This window comes from Macaca nemestrina, chromosome 15 (genome assembly GCF_043159975.1).
Source record: "Macaca nemestrina isolate mMacNem1 chromosome 15, mMacNem.hap1, whole genome shotgun sequence".
In the NCBI taxonomy this organism is placed as follows: Eukaryota; Metazoa; Chordata; class Mammalia; order Primates; family Cercopithecidae; genus Macaca; species Macaca nemestrina.
The window spans coordinates 38,612,115-38,629,406 of NC_092139.1; the positions used below are offsets into that span (position 1 = coordinate 38,612,115).

Genomic DNA, 17,292 nt, shown 5'->3' on the forward strand with positions numbered 1-17,292 from the left:
AACTCTAAATAAATAAATAAATAAATAGCTGATGTACTAATTAAAAAAAAAAAAGAACTCCAAGAAATACTGTTTTTAAAAAGTCATAAAACAATAAGCCTAGAATTATCCCAACTGAGCTAAAAAAGAAAATTGTAATGACCTTACCACTTGTCTAAAAAGGACAGAAAAGGATACCGGAAAATCACAACCAGTAGGAAGGGTGCTGCCTTAGGGACAAGAACAGCAATAGCAGACACCTTTCATTTTTTTACTCCCAAACTTTTGTAAGTGTTTGGGATCAGGATGTATTTGTGTTATTTGTATACCGCTTTTTTAAAGCGGATAATTAAAAAAAAAAGACACACTCCAAAATGCTAACAGTGGTTGTCCTTAATTGGTAGGGCCATTTTTGCCAACTTTTTCCCCTTTTTATATTTTGGTAATTTCCTAAAATGAATAAGTACAATTTATTTTGATAACAGGGAAGAAATTTAAGACTAAAATCCTAGCAGCACAGCTTGGATTGAGGAGGTCCAGAAAGATTCCCACTTCATGTGTTTTTGTAGTCAAGGAAATTAGGGCAGTGAAAAATTAGATTTCTCATTCAAGGTCATACAGATTATAACCCAGGTCTGAAGTGGGTTTTTAAGTATGCCAGAGAGGCTGGGCACAGTGGCTCATGCCTGTAATCCCAGCACTTTGGGAGGCCGTGGCAGGCAGATCACCCGAGATCAGGAGTTCGAGACCAGCCTAGCCAGCATGGCAAAACCCCATCTGTACTAAAAATACAAAAATTAGCTGGGCGTGGTGATGGGCGCCTGTAATCTCAGCTACTCGAGAGGATGAGGCAGGAGAATCGCTTAAACCCAGGAGGTGGAGTTTGCAATGAGCCGAGATTGTGCCACTGCACTCCAGCCTGGTCAACAGAGCGAGACTCCATCTTGAAAAATAAAAAATAAAATAAAATAAAAATAAAAAATATGCCAAAGATCTCAATTAATTAGTACATACTCATACAGAGCAGAATTCTTTTACATTACTTCAAATAAAGACCTGCTTTTAAAATTATTTCTCAAATATGTTACAGTTTTTTACACAAGCCAACTGAGTTTGTGGAGCTGGTTTGCCTACAAAAACTAGTTGCTGGGAGGATACACATTCCTGGCCAAGTTCAGGTCCACGAGATGAAACTCTTAAGAGAGAACTGTGCTCCAAGTCACATCGCAGCAGTGCTCAACCCACTGAGAAGCCAAGAGCAACACGCTCTCAGGATGAACTCTCTTAAAACACGGATTAGTTACTAAATCATCAGAAAAACCCAGATATGACTGAAAGTCCTACTCTAGCCAAACTAACCTTCAACTGCATTTATCTCGGGTTGCTGCAGGGAACAGCAACTTTACCAGTACGGGGTTTCCTTTGCGGGAGATGAAAATGTTTTGGAACAAAATGGAGGAGGCTATACAACACTGTGAGTATGTTAAAATATCACCGAATTGTTCACTTTAATTTCATGTTATGCAAACTTCACCTCGATACATGAAAAAAAATCATCTGTATACATGGCACCAATTATACAGATTTTGGAATGAGTCAGCAATTCCTACTGCTCCCCTGACACATTCCACTCCCTACTTATACACACACAAATAAAGTACAGATGATCCCCAACTTGCAATTGTTAAACTTAGGATTTTTTGACTTTACAGTGGTGCAAAAGTGGTGCGTATTCAGTAGAAACTGTCAAGTACCCATACAACCACTCTGCTTTTCACTTCAGTATTCAAGAAACTGCAAGAGATATTTAACACTTTACAATAAAATAGGCTTTGTGTTAGATGCTTTTGCCTAACTACAGGCTAATATAAGGGTTCTGAGCACATGTGAGGTAGGTGAGGTTAAGCTATGAAATGCCAGTAGGTTAGGTGTATTAAATGCATTTTAGGAGTGTAATTCTGTCGTAAGTCAAGGAACATCTGTATTATAAAATGCAGACACTCCGAAACCTAGAAAAAAAGCTCACATATTCATTCATTCAACAAGTTGTGGTTGTATCCCAGGCAGTGAGAATGCAGTCCTGCCTCCCTGCAGGAGCTCAGTCCAGACCGAGTGCCCCGTCAAGGAATTCTGCTGTTACACAGGAGGCAGTCAGTAGTCACAATGAAATGCCAAGAACAGGAGTGCCACAATCAGATGCTTGCACTGGACAGCCACTCAGTGCGGCAGGAGAGTGGAAGGGTGGGGTAAAGGAATGACTCTTTGGCACACGAGGAGACAGTAGCAGGGCCAAGGTGTTAACGGCGGTCTGGGAAAGACGGTCAGCTTCAGGAGAGAGCAATGATGTGGACTTAATGCCCCCCGAAGATTGTCTGGATGGGAGCTCTGTGGTGAGTACAGTAGAGAGATACCATCACAGCACAGCAGGGGGCATGGGGATAAAGTATCCAGGCTCCTGTCTAGGTTTCTCAGCTGGGAAGCTGGGTGGACGGAGGTGCCAGTCCCAAAGAGACTGGTGGAGGTAGGGGTGGAGTGTTTGTAAGCCAATTCAAAATGTGTTTGACCCACAGGAATCATCTGAAAAAGGAAGCTTTACTTTGCCAGGCTAGTCCAGGAAGTTTATTTAACTGTAAATACTACTGGCCTAGATAACCTATGGTTTGCACAGGTCCAGCTGTCCCCTGGGGAACTCAGAGCCCAGCCTCCCCCTGCTACCCTCCTGTTGCACAGCTGAGACATAGCTCTTCTCTCCATGCTACCCCTGTCCTCTAGGGAAACCTGTAATTAGACGGGGACACTAGCTGGAAATGCTCTTCTCTTACTGGCTGGTCTCTCATCTGCTTGCGTGCAGGGGGCTGCCTAAATGATTCCTGCCTAAATGGTTCTTACAGATGAAGAGTTCTACTGGAAGTACTAGTCTATTTTACTAATATTTTTTCCTTTGGCTTATTAAAATAGATATTCTAATGGTCTACTTTTAATGCAAAATTTAATTTTAAAAATCAAACGGTAAAAATCAGTTCTTGAGGACTGAATTTTTTTATGGGAAAAGGATTAAAATGTTGATGATAGTATCAAAGCTTCCAATTTTGGAACTTGTAAATATTATTTTAACTAGGAAATAAAACATGTCTTGAGAAGGTTTCTAAACTTAATAAAGTCTGGTTTTCTTTTGGGTAACTAATAGATAACAGAAGAATCTTGGCATCATTCACCTCAGGAAATTGATCAAGTTTTTATAAAAATACCAGCAGATTAGTATAACCCTTTTGGGAACAAGATGTCCTTTCTTCTCCAAAACTGTCTTAAACTAAACTCATGGCCTTAAGTTTTGTCTCCTAAACTAATATTGTACAATCACTCAATTAGCTATGAAAGGAGGTTGTCTCTGCCTAACCAGATGATTTTGTTTGTCTCCAATATGCAATTGTATTTGCATTGTACTTATTGAACAATGGACACATTTCCACACTCAAAGTCAAGTCTTACACTTTGACTTTGAGTGTGGAAATGTAACCATTGCTTAATAAATACAATGTCTTTTTTGCTTGTGTTTTATTTCTACTAAACTAAGATAATGGTATTAAAGTATTTATTTCTAAACAGTTCTCCTGAGATGGTCAGAGGTATAGGAAGCAGGAGTGAAAGAAGTCATTGCCTAGGGGTGTCAGTATCACAGCAGCACCAGGTGAAACTGACAGTTGTATGTGCCCACATTTCTCAAGCAGAAGTGACAGTGCATGTGCTGCTTACTGACACCTGTCAAGCGGAGGGCACTGGCACCTGCGAAACCCCACACCTCCTATGAGAGTGTTCAGAACTCAATTTCTCACTTATTCAGGATGTGGTCATAATTCATCCACACTGTAACATGTCTGGCCACTAAGAAAACCCCTTTATACTAAGCCAATCACTTTCAGAATAGTAATCGTTCCCCAAATTTCTGCTTTCTATTAACAGAAAGGTAACACACACTGTTATCAATACCTCTCCTCAATGCATGCACACACCATTATTTCCTCTTGTATCCAAATCTACTCCACAATTAAAATGTGTTTTGAATACAGAATAAAGATAATAGATTAGTGTTTCCCAGCCTTTACTCCAAGCTCCTTTACTATGAACATGAAGACTTCCCACCTACTTTCAATATTATTAGAAATTTCAAAATTAACCACTCTAAAAAATAAGTTCAAGTGAGTATAGTACAACATATTCTAAACATCCAAAGCTTGTCAATCTTAGATTACATCATCTCTAAAAGATGCGGCAGCAGATAGATCTAACATGACACTAGCGACCTTGCATCTGGCTCGTGCAGCAAAGCCTCTAATTTTGTTTTCACTGCCTCTTCCAACAGGATGGCTCCTGTAACTCCCCAGTGCAGGTGATGCTGCTGGATGGCTCGGCCTCCACCACTTGCCTGACCCAGCCTGGTCTTCCTAGGGCTGCCTTCTCCAGAAGGCTAAGGCTGTGGCAGCCAGAAGCACCCTGGGGGTTCCAGCTGCATCTCACCTGTCCCCCAGCAGGGCGGCAAGAGGAGGCAGAAGGAGCCTCACCTCTCCCCGTGCCGGCCCACAGCAGAGCTCGGGCGGGTGATGTGTCTGCCAGGGCCCACGCTGAAATACTCTGCAGTGTCTGTTCCTCCCACACCCCAGGCAGGTGGTGCTGGTGGCTGCTACTGTCTGCCTGGCACATATTCATGCCTGGCACTAGGCTGGGCACTTCAAACATCTTCCTGCTAGGTGAGGTTTCTAAGAGATGTCCCTGGGGATTCCGTCCCCAGATGGATTCAAGAACAGCTCCGGAGGCCACGCAGCACATGACAGCACTCCACCCGAAGTGGACCGCCCTCTCCCATTCTTTCCAGCTGCTAACACATTACAGATAACAAACCCATGTCTCTACAATGTAAAGAATATGGAAGGGACACAAATCCAACAAGAAAAGGGCTAACATCCCAATAGGAAAATGACTAAGGAAATAAACATGCTTCCTGAACACTGAAAAGATGCTCAACCTTACTCATAATAAGATATACATTAAAACTGTGATGAGAGGCCAGGTGCAGTGGCTCACACCTGTAATCTCAGCACTTTGGGAGGCCAAGATGGGTGGATCACTTGAGGTCAGGAGTTCGAGACCAGCCTGGCCAACATGGTGAAACCCCATCTCCACTAAAAATATAAAAGTTAGCTGGGCATGGAGGCTCGCGCCTGTAATGCTAGCTACTTGGGAGGATGAGGCAGAATTGCTTGAACCTGGGAGGTGGAGGTTGCAGTGAGCCGAGAATATGACACTGCACTCCAGCCGGGGCAGTAGAACGAGACTCCACCAAACTATGAGAAAACTCTTTCTACCTGCTAATCGGGCAAAAGCCCAGTCTGATCATATGTTCTGCTGCCAATCATGCAAAAAAACAGGCATTCACACATTGCTGATGAAATTCCTAAACAGAGGGCAATTTGGTGAGTAGCCCCCTCAGCTTACGCACATCCCCTCTGACTCAAAAATCTCACTCTTGGAAATCTATCCTGCAATTACACCTGAGTGAAACAACTTATGTGCAAGGTTATTCAGCGCAATGCTATTTGTAATAGCAAAATATTAGAAACAGTCTAGAGGTCTATCTGCAATAATTAAATAAATTATGGTATATCCATACCATGGATCACTTTGCAGTTATAAAAAACAATGAAGATAATCCTTATACACTGACACAGGTACACAGAACATCATCTGTATATCAGAAAGTGAAACGAGCAAGAACGGAGCTACGGACACAGATCTGTAGATACAGACACTTCTTTCTACAACAAAAGCTGCTCCCCCTAAACAGAGACAGAGGAAACATCTCCCTATCCTAGGGCTACCAGTAATGACAGGCACAGATCTGGCTGGTGGTGCAGCTGGTTCTCCTTCTATTCCCTCAAATTGCTATCGGATCCAGGGATCTTCTCTGCAATTGTTCTGTATGATGCAGTATCTTTGATCACCAGTATTGCTCTGCAGGAATAAAGGGGCTAGAGAGAAGAATAGACACAATGAAAGAATATAAATGGCCAAGGAATGCTGGCAGAAGTGTTTGGCTTCACTGAAAGTCAAAATTAGAGCAATCAGATACATTAAGGTCAATATAAACTAGGCTGTCATTTATTAGAGCAAAGCGTTAGAAACAATCCAAAGTCCCAATGAAAGTAAAAAAGTTAGATCCATGATTTGCTATATGTCACAATTACAAGTTCGGTTTCTAATAATATTGAGATGCCATGATATCATATAAAGTTAAAGGCTTTATAAAGCAGATTATGTGTTGATGAGAATTTTATAAAAGAACACTCAAACACTTGTTTTAAATCTCTGGAAAGAAATACATCAAGGCTGGGCACAGTGGCTCACGCCTGTAATCCCAGCACTTTGGGAGACCATCACTTGAGCTCAGGAATTCGACACCAGCCTAGGCAACATGGCAAAACCCCATTTCTACTAAAAACAACAACAATAACAACAACTAGCGAGTGTGGTGGTACATGCCTGTAGTCCCAGCTACCCAAGAGGCTGACATGGGAGGATCACTTGAGCCCAGGTAGTCAAGACTGCAGCAAGCTACGATCATGCCACTGCACTCCAGCCTGGGTGACAGAGTGAGACCCTATCTCAAACAACAATCATAACCAAAAAACAAAAGAAAAGAAATACACCAAAATATCAGCAAAATATTTTCTGTTACTAGCAAAATAAGAGAAAAGTGTCGTTTTTCTGGCTAGTGAGATTTTAAATTATTTGTTTTCCTCATTTTACCACTCTGTATTTTCTGCAGTGAACTTATTTCTCTTGTAAATGAAGAAAGTTACACAAATAATGAAAAAGGGACAGAAAATGAACATATGAGAACTATAAAAAAAGAGGCAGTAGAAGAACATACCAGCATTCTTGCTTCTTCCATTTCACCCCAACAATGTATTTTGACCCGTAAAAGCTAGGGAGAACTATGGATGCTTAAAAACATCCATTTTAAGGGCAATTTAAGGGGGTGGGGAATGTGACAACTGAGTGATTACTGCCTCGAAACCTCCAATATCACACCTTCCTCCTCAAGTACTTTATCAAATCCTAGCAGGAATGAACTTTTTTTCCAATAGAATTATGGGCTTAGATTATGGTAAAGAAATCAATCTGAAATATTTTATCTCTAATCATTAAAACCAAGAAGCCTGCCTACCTAGCTTAGGCAAATAAAAGTTAGTGGGGGTGGGGATTCACCTAGAAGAAAGGAAATCTGAAGTAGTCCTAGAAATGCAAAAGGCACAGGCAGGAATAGCAAGACCCCATCTTGAAGGGAAGGAGGCAGAGAGGGAGGGAGGGCGCGTGGATAAGGAAAAGAATATCTTACCATGCACAAAAATCTTCACTTGCATCCCATCGTTTTGATGTTTTCATTTCAAAGCATACATTGGCATATTCCTTTTCTAACACCTTTTCCCCCGCAACTTACAAATTTTAAAAGAGAAAAGGGTGCTCATCTTGGTTGTTCCACTTCAAGCTGTTAAGGGCATCCCCCGCCTAAATCATGGCCATTATGCAGTATATTAAAACTCTCATCTTACAGAAACAGGAGAATTAAACCAATTCCCTGGGCCGACTCCAGGAAACAGTCTCTCTTCATCCTTAGGCCCTTCTCGGAATCATAGTCAATCCCAAAATCTATTATTCTTACAGAAAGAACATTTTCCCAGACAACTATTATTACCATCCAACTGAGACTTTTCATTTTAAGAGCTAAGTACTCCAAATTCTCTATTTAGGGATGTACAAAAAGGAACTTCACAGAACCCGGTACTAAAGTCACAAGAACAAGGACATGTTCTGGGCTTCCTTGCTTGGTTTTTAGAGTAAAAGTATTTGCACCAAAAAACCTTTTGCTTTCTTTTCACTGATGAAAATGGGCATATTCAAATCTGTCATCATATAGTCAGGGGTTTAGAGGAACCGAAGCAGCCATTAAATGGTTTCTTCACTGTACCTCCCTACATCTTTCTGCCAAGGTCACTTGTCTTAAAAGAAGGGACGGGAAGGAAGAAGGGAGGGAAGGGAAACAGGAAAGGAAATAAAGGAGCATGGGTCCCTGGTCCTGGTGGCTGCCTTCCTCCCCCCTGCTCCGGGGCATCCTCGCATCCCCCCATCCTTGCACAGGGCAACTCTGAGCCGCACCACCACTCTGTCCTGCTCACCTCCTGCCTGCTAGGCACACCCATCAGGACACAGCCCCACAGGCCCCAGGTCTCCTCCTGAAGCTCCTTCCAGGAGTCTCTTCCAGGACAGCACCTCGCCCCTTCTTTTCAAAGCTCTGGGCCACACCTCCAGCCAACCCTTCCTCCACTGTGGCTCCTCCCTGCCCTCCCTCCAGAGTCAGAATTTCTCCTGACATACTTTTCAACGCCTGGAACGGGTGTTTGTTTCTGAAGGGACTTGCTCCCACCCTCATCCAGCCCAAAAGCACAGAGACCAGGTCTGCTCCAGAGCCTGAGGGCTTCTCCCACCTCCACAGGGCAAGCACCGAGGACACAGCTGCTGTCAGCACACCTGTCCTAGGGCCACCAGCTCCTGCCTGGCCTCCTGCTTTTCCTCTTTAGCCTACTCCCCACTAGGCAGAGCATGTCACATCTCTGCTCAAAGGCCTCCAAAGGTTTTTCTCAGGCCAACATCCTGGTCAGGCCCACAAGGCCTATAGAATCTCTGGTCAATGCTCACCCTGGTGGAGCAACACCAGCACCCCCCTGCCATGGGGCCTTTGCCCTTGAAGCCCACACAGAGATTTCCCATAACTCCTCCAGGACTTTACTCAAAGGCCGCCTTCTTGGTACAGCCTTTCCTGGCTTCCTGAATTTTCAGCATCCATACCGCTCCCTTACTTTTTTTCCCCAGTGTTTGTCAATATCGAACATCTATACATTTGACTTATTTCTATTGTGGCTTGCCTGTTTCCCACACCAGAATGGAAGCCCTGTGGCTGGGCAAAGTGGTTCCTGCCTGTAATCCCAGCACTTTGGGAGGCTGAAGCAGAAGGATTGCTTAAGTTCAGGAGTTTGAAATCAGCAACATAGTAAGACCCTGTCTCTACAAAAAAAAAAATAAAATAAAATAAAAATCAGCTGAGCACAGTGGCATGTGCCATATTCCAGCCACTCAGGAGGCTGAGGTGGGAGGAAGGCTTAAACCCAGGAGGCTGAGGCTGCAGTGAGCCATGATGATGCCACTGCACTTCAGCCTGGGTGATAGAGCAAGACCCTGCCTTAAAAAAAAAAAAAAAAAAGATGGAAACTCAGGGATTGTTGTCTGTCTATTCATTGCTGTTCTCTAGAGCCAGACCTGTGAGTGGCACCCAGTTCCTACTTTTAATAGGACAAATTAATGAATGGTTTGCAGGTTATGTATGATCACTGTCTGGCCTCACATTCTATTTATCAGTATTTCCCTCCCTGATTTATTTTTCTTCACAGAATTAGTGGCCGGTTGCCACAAGACTGATGTATTTACTTGTTTCTTTACTGTTTTTCTCCTCCCACCATCACTAGGAGGCCAATTCCAGGACAGAGCCTCACACGAAGCAGGTGCCCAATAATCATCTGCTGAATGGAAGAATTCCTTTCCTCCGCACTTTCCAGGCCAGGTCACTATCGGCTCACACCTGGACTGCATAAGCACCCTAACTTGCCTTCCTATCTCCAGACCCTTCCTGCCCCAGCACCCACCGCAGGAACTTCCTACCCCAAAACAAGCGAATTTACGATGACCTCTCCTCAGCATCACCACCGCTCATCTCCACCTCCACTGTACTCTGCACTAAACATGCGCCCCAAGCAAGTCACTGCCATGCCCACCCTAAGCTGAGAGGCCCTCAGTCTCCCTCCTCTTGACCTGCTATACCTAGACGTTTTTTAGGAGTTCCATGTTATCTCCCCTGGGAACCTTCATCTGACCGGCAAGGCCTACCCCACAGTACAGCTGGGCAAGGGTCTCACATGGACACTATCACAGCACCCATGTGGAATTCAAACCCTAACACTGATGGTATGCTGGCTGTCTTGCCATATGTCCCCCACTGGGCTGTAAGCAGCTGGTTACCAGACACGTTAAATCAATGGAGGAACATGAGGCTGTGGGCTCTTCCCATTACATGTTCTGAAGAACACACATCCAGGGAAGATGAGAAGTGGTCGGTTCTTATGAACACCCACGAGTATTTCTCCCATTCTCTGTTAAGACTGAACCTCATAAAGTTACTCTTCAGTCCATGCCGCTAATATCTCCAGACAGAATAATCTACTCTTGATACCCAAATATTCTCACAAAGGCTGTTAAAGAAGCTTAAGGAAGCTTAAACGCTTTCCCTGACTCTGAATGACGACGCGCTGAAACAACAGGCTGTGTGTGTCACAGTCGTGCCTGTGCTAACAGGAAGCTTGGGCTGTTAACTGGGCTTCCAGGTTTAGGTGGTCCAAGAACTGCTGAGCAAACACACAGCCTTTTTCTGGCCGTGCTTCCTGTCTGTACTTTGGGATCAATGTCCCCAGGGTATGATCGTTCATCAGGACTTTTTTTTTTCTGGTTCCTATTTCTTGCCATGGGCATTCACCTCTATTTAAGCATTTCCTAGCTGACTTTAAAACACAAGAATTTGCCTAACTAGAGTCCTGTGGGATAAGAAGAAGATCTTTTGCTATGTTCCCCCTATTTGATATCAACTCTGACCACATGACCTAATTTCCATGGGTCCTGGGGCTTGGCATGTCTCTTGTTCTTACTTTGACCTAGAGGACATTCTACTTCTAAGTATGGATTTGTTCTTTTTCTTTGTAAAATGTTTGTGTGGGTGTTTTGTTTTATTTTGTTTAAAGATCTGGGAAGCGCCCAGGCGCGGTGGCTCACGCCTGTAATCCCAGCACTTTGGGAGGCCGAGGTGGGCGGATCACGAGGTCAGGAGATTGAGACCATCCTGGCTAACACGGTGAAACCCCATCTCTACTAAAAATACAAAAAAATTAGCCGGGCGTGGTGGCGGGTGCCTGTAGTCCCAGCTACTCGGGAAGCTGAAGCAGGAGAATGGCATGAACCTGGGTGGCAGAACTTGGAGTGAGCCAAGATTGCGCCACTGCACTTCAGCCTGGGCGACAGAGCGAGACTCCGTCTCAAAAAAAAAAAAAAAAGATATGGGAAGCACTCCACTCATCCAACACAGGATGCCTAAGAGAATCTCTAAAGATGAGATCCTTATCAGCCACACACCCCGGCCTCCCTTTCCAGGAGACACCCTACAAGCCTGGTTCTCAGGAACAGCCAGATTTGGTTACTGGTGCTCAACCTCGCTGCACTCCAGCACACCTTTCTCTAGATGCCTTAACAGCTGACAGCCTAAAGCCCAGCTTTGGATTCTAAGGCAAAAGAGCCAACGTTTCAGCCTCGCAATGCCCTAACCAGCAAGCAGAGATGGGCTAACCACTAGCCACGTGTGGCTATGGAGTGCTTGATGAGTGCAACCAACAAAGTGAATTTCAGGTTTCATTTAACAGTATTTAATTTAAATGTAAACAGTCACGTGTGACTAGCAGCCATGATGTTGGACAACACAGATCCAGACAAAAAGATAAAACCCAAAGCTGTCATGCTGGCTATTCTTCAATATTTACCTTTGCAAAGGCCAGGATGAAACAAGGCACTAGCAGGCAGCAATGTCCTGGCATGATCCTCCCAGTCACTCATCTGTGGGTATCTCCAACAGTGAGACCCTCAACCCTATCTTCCTCCGCCAGCTTTGCCCGGCAGCAGCACCCTCTCCCACGGATCAGTCACCACCCACATGAGCCGTCACAGTGAGTCTTTACAGCTCTCCTGATCTCTGTGTGCACCAAGTCCCACACCCCCAGTGCCTGCAGGCTCTAGGAGCACCACAGTTCAAATCCACAACTTCTCAAGTAAAACCCATCATCTTCCATCTTCCCCAACCTCCAAACTTAAGAGTTTTCCCTAGACTTCATATTTTCTCCAAAGCCACCATACACCCAATCGGGTTCTTATGTATAGAATTTTGATGGGAATCCGAAACATCTCCATCTTTGGCCCTCAAAACCTCCTATCATCTCTTCTATCAGCCTCACCTCTGTTCTTACTATTCCCACGCCTTTGGTATCTCCTAGACCCACCAATTCTTCCTGTCCTACTCCACTGCCCCTGCCTCCAACCAGCTGCCCCCACACTAATCCCATCCATCAGGCAGTGGGAAGCCACCCACTGTAACTGAGCCCCTCACCTTTCTCCTGTCAATGGGCAAATCATTCAAAATGCTCTTCTACTTTAAAAGCTGACCTATGGTAGCAATTTCACTAGTGATTCAATACGGGCAGTACTGTGTTCCTGTTCTTATTTTAGATATATTTTGGGGACAGAGTCTTGCTCTGTCACCAAGGATGGCATGCAATGATACAACTGCTGACTCACTGCAGCCTCGAACCTCTGGGCTCAAGCAATCCTCCCACCTCAGTCTTCCAAGTAGGTAGGACTATAGGCACGCACCACCGCGTCCAGCTAATCTTTAAATTTTTTGTATGAATGAGGGTCTCACTATGTTGCCACGGCTGGTCTGGAACTCCTGGCCACAAGTGATCCTCACACCTTGGCCTCCTAGAGTGCTGAGACTACAGGCCTGAGCATCCACACCCAGCCTATAACATATTTTCTAACAAAACTATCCACAACCCAAAACTCCATCCCACGAACTATTCCTTTGTGAACATTCTTTGATGAAGTTTTGTTTCCGTGTTTTCCTTCTTTTATGTAATCGACTTCATCTTGAGCTTTAGGAATTCAGACTAAGGCCCACCTTGGCATCCCTGAAGCCAAATCATCCTGGGAGCTCAAGTTTGGACTCTGCCACCTCTATCCTTGGCATCTCTCTCCTCCCAGCAGCTCCATCCCATGATTCCAACTCTGTTCCTACTCTTTGTAGTTCAATTTAGCATAACTTTAAAACTATTTTCGTCCCCCTTTTAAGGCTTCCTTTTATAGCCCTAGACTGGGATAAAAATTCCACAACATCCTTAATTAAATGGCTCTACTGTTAAATCAACTTTATAATTAACATCATATTTACACCCAACTATGGCTTACGTCCACATTCCCAGCTCCCATGTTCTCACAAGGACTCCTACTTAGGTTGGATCTGGAAATTAATGCTTTGAGCAGTATTCCTTCCCAACCCTGCCCTAAAAAATGTACAGGGATAGAGGGAAAAACCTCAAAATAGGCAAGCTTAAAAAGAAAAACATTTCCATACACAAGAAACATGTATGGGCTAGGCACGGTGGCTCACGCCTGTAATCCCAACACTTTGGGAGGCTGAAGCAGGTGCGTCACTTGACCTCAGGAGTTCCAGACTAGTCTGGCAACATGCAGAAATGCCATCTCTACCAAAAAAAAAAAAAAAAAAATTAGCCAGGCCCAGTAGCACACACCTGCAGTCCTAACTACTCAGGAGGCTGAGGTGGGAGGATCACCTGAGCCAAGGAGGTCAAGACTGCAGTGAGCTGTGATCGCTCCACTGCACTCCAGCCTGGGCAACAGAATGAGACCCTGTGTGAAAAGAAAAAGAAAAAGAAAGAAAAAGAGAAAAAAACACTTATGGAAAAAAAATGGGGCTGACAGTGGGACCTGCCGGGCTGAGCCTGGAAGCCCTAAGCCAGGCAGCCTCGGCTCCAGCAGGGGAACAAGGTGGGGGCTGAACCAGGACAGGCAGGCTTCCCCCACTCTTCCATGCCATGGTTGGCAACCCTGGGGAAGACAATGAGGGCTCCACCCCAGGGTTTGCCTCTGGACTGGATCCATAATGAGAAGACACAAACCCCACAGGAGCACAGAGAAAGAGATGAAATTCCCAGAAGATTCCAGATGGAAAGAGAACTAGGGAGGGACTTCATAAGTATATGAGGGTTCCCAATGATTTAAATGAAGTCACAGTTAAAAGAAACGCATACGTACAAGAAATTAAGGGCCAAAAATAGGCAGAAGTTAACTGAATAAAAATTTTAGAAGTATAATATTGCAATAAAAATTCAACACAAATACATGACTGTATACAAAAAAATAAGTAAACTGGAAAATACTGAAGGATTCATCCAGAAGGCAGTGCTGGAAGAGGATACCTAAATCATTAGTGAAAGCAGCTAAAAAGAAATGAGGACAGGCTGGAAGGTTGGTGTGTATCATTCACAGAAGTCTGTATAATAGTGGAGGGCAAACTACAATTATTTCCAGATGTACAAAGACTAAGATGGTGACCAGACTATCGGTGTATCTTAAATGAAAAGCAAACTAAAAGGGAAGAAAAAGAACACAAGAAACAACAAGGAATGAGGAAGCTGACCACATACAATGACGAATTCAACTGCTAACGATAAAATACTACAAGCTTAACCTAGAATAAGTAAATCTTAAATTCTGGAATAATGACAAGGCAGGTGGTTGAGAGATGCTCAAGTTCTTGTCCCCAAAGTGAAGGGAAGTGAGAGTGAATCATCTCCTGGGCTGTAAGACAAAATAAAGCCACAAAAGAGACGAGGCAACCCCCATGCATGAGACCTTCCCATTCACTCTTCAAGTAGATGTAATTTAATCTTGAACAACTGACTGATGCCTCTTCCCCTAGAAAACCTGTGTCAACCCTAAGCCTTCAACAGCGAAGAAAATCCAGTTACAAAATTTTTCATTATAGGAAAAAAGAAAATAGTAATGCCAGCTGTAAAATTAAACACCTCTCTGAGAATACAATTAAAAGAAATAAACAAATAAATACAGTGTGGATGAAAGTAGTCAAACAATGTACTTAAAGATGCCATGTTCAGCCAGGCATGGTGGCTCACGCCTATAATCCTAGCACTTTGGGAGGCCGAGGCAGGTGGATCATCTGAGATCAGGAGTTCGAGACCAGCCTGGCCAACGTGGCAAAACCCCATCTCTACTAAAAATACAAACATTAGCCAGGCGTGGTGGCACGTGCCTGTAGTCCCAGTTGGGAGTCCCAGCCTGTAGTCCCACTTGGGAGGCTGAGGCAGGAGAATCACTTGAACCCGGGAGGTGGAGGCTGCAGTGAACTGAGATGGTGCCACTGCACTCCAGCCTGGATGACAGAGCAAGACTTTGTCTCCAAAAAAAAAAGATACCATGTTCAAGCCAGGGTTGGTAGCGTGCATCCATAATCCCAGCTACTCGACAGTCTGAGTGAGATGGCTTGAGCCCTGGAATTCAAAGCTGCATTATGATTGCACCACTGCCCTCCAGTGTAGGCAAGAGTGAGACTCAATCTCCAAGGCAGGAGGATTGCTTGAGCTCAAGCTCTTAAGTTCAAGACCAGTCTGGGCAACAACCCTGTCTCTACAGAAGTAATAAAAAATATTAGCTGACCATGGTGGCAGGCATCTGTGGTCCCAGCTACTTGGGAGGCTGTGGTGGGAGGACTGCCTGAGCCCAGGAGGCCTGAGCCTTAATTGTGCCACTGCACTCCAACCTGGGCAACACAGTGAGATCCAGTCTTAAAAAATAATCCTGACACCTCTGTAGATCCATCTTCCCTCAAATGTCTTACTGTTGATTCCCTTTATCATTACGCCATGGGGCATGCCAATAGCTTCAGACACAACATTGATAACAATAACTAATCTTGAAACCAGGCGTGGTGGCTCATGCTTATAATCCCAGTGCTTTAGGAGGCTGAGGCAAGAGGATCGCTTGAGCCCAGAAGTTCAAGACCAGCCTACGCAACACAGCGAGACCCCATCTCCACAAAAAGTATAAAAAATTAGCCAGCTGTAGTAGACTACAGGCTGCACACACCTATAGTCCCAGCTACTTGGGAGACTGAGATGGGAAGATAGTTTAAGCCTGGGAAGTCAAGGCTGCAGTGAGCTTTAAGGGCGCCACTGCACTCCAGCCTGGGCAACAGAGTGAGACCTTGCCTCAAAAAAAGAGAAAACAAAAAAAAAAAGAAAAAAAATCCTAGAATACTATTCTTGCCATTAACCACATCTCCAATATTAAGAGGAAAACATCTTGAGGCAAGATCACTCTAAAGAGCATTTTTCTGTTTTTAAAACAACACATTATAGTTAACTTTATACAAATCATCATCCTATATCTGGGAAAAAATGTTCTTACTGAATATAAATGAATGTGTATAGTCCGCCTTATCTGACTGCTATCACTTATTCGGATAAAACCATCTCCATGCTGGACACTGCTACTGTAATACATATGGACAGTGGGGTTCCAAGCAGTAAGTCATTCATCCTCCCAGCTTGCAATATGAGTGTGATGTTGGGTTGCACATTATTTCCTAAGAGTACATTTTTGAAGATAAAATTAAGCCTTCAACATCCTCCAGGACACAGGTAGCAATGGGCTAGATTTAAAATGTTAACAGCAATGCATGCTTCCTTCCTGGAGTTAATCCCAGCAGATGACTCCAGGCTGACAGCACAGCTAAAACCCAAGAGTTAGCCCAAAGACTATCTCACATATAAAGTATTTGGTTTGCAAATGCCTTAACCTTCACTGAAAACATAAGCATTAAAGCCAATCCTATGTCGATTCCATATGGAAACTACTTTCAAGATATTTAAGAAAGACAGAGAATATGATTACCGGAAGAGTGAAGAAAGCAGGGTGCTTTGCCTCGTCTTCGTATTTGCCTTCCGTTGAACTTCCAGCCTCCATTGATTTGGATGTGGTATTCTTACCAATACCCATCATTAAGAGAAGCGAGTAGTTTGCACAGCCGTTGGAGAGCAGCTGGAAGTGAAGGCTTATTTAAGCAAGAAGCCCAGGATCAGCCGGGTCTTCTAGTGCCTGGAGCCCCCGATTCTCAGGCAGAGATGAGGCCCGCAAACGGCATCTCTTAGCACCTAGAAAAGAAGAGCACAGCCAAATCACCCCAAAGCATGAAAATAACACAGACCATGCCGTCACTGAGTTTCTCGCACAGAAAAAAAGTCATACTACACATTATCCACAAGCATCCAAAAAATACTTTACCTAAATACAGTTTTCAGGTACCCATCCCTTCTTCATTTAGTCACCCACTGATTCTGAATTGCCCACTAGAGATGGGGACCACTAAACCAAATTATCAAAAATATCACAATACTAGGGAGAAAAAAAATAGCTAAGGTACTTCTTTGATATGCATATGGTTTATATCTTATAACCCAGCATTACCTAATAGAACTTTCTGCAATGAGGGAGATGTTATATATCTGTCCTGTCCAA

General features: G+C 44.1%; 1 protein-coding gene across 6 annotated transcripts in view; it reads right to left on the bottom strand.

The window, feature by feature from the left end:
- LOC105481564 (solute carrier family 23 member 2) overlaps positions 1-17,292 on the bottom strand; it is a 147,158-nt gene that overhangs the window by 60,897 nt on the left and 68,969 nt on the right. For all 6 annotated transcript variants that reach the window (XM_071079632.1, XM_071079629.1, XM_071079628.1 and 3 more), the window contains one exon: positions 16,669-16,928. In XM_071079632.1, coding sequence (XP_070935733.1) covers positions 16,669-16,776 — 108 coding nt within the window. In that variant the 5' untranslated portion in view covers positions 16,777-16,928. The remainder of the gene's footprint in view (positions 1-16,668; positions 16,929-17,292) is intronic.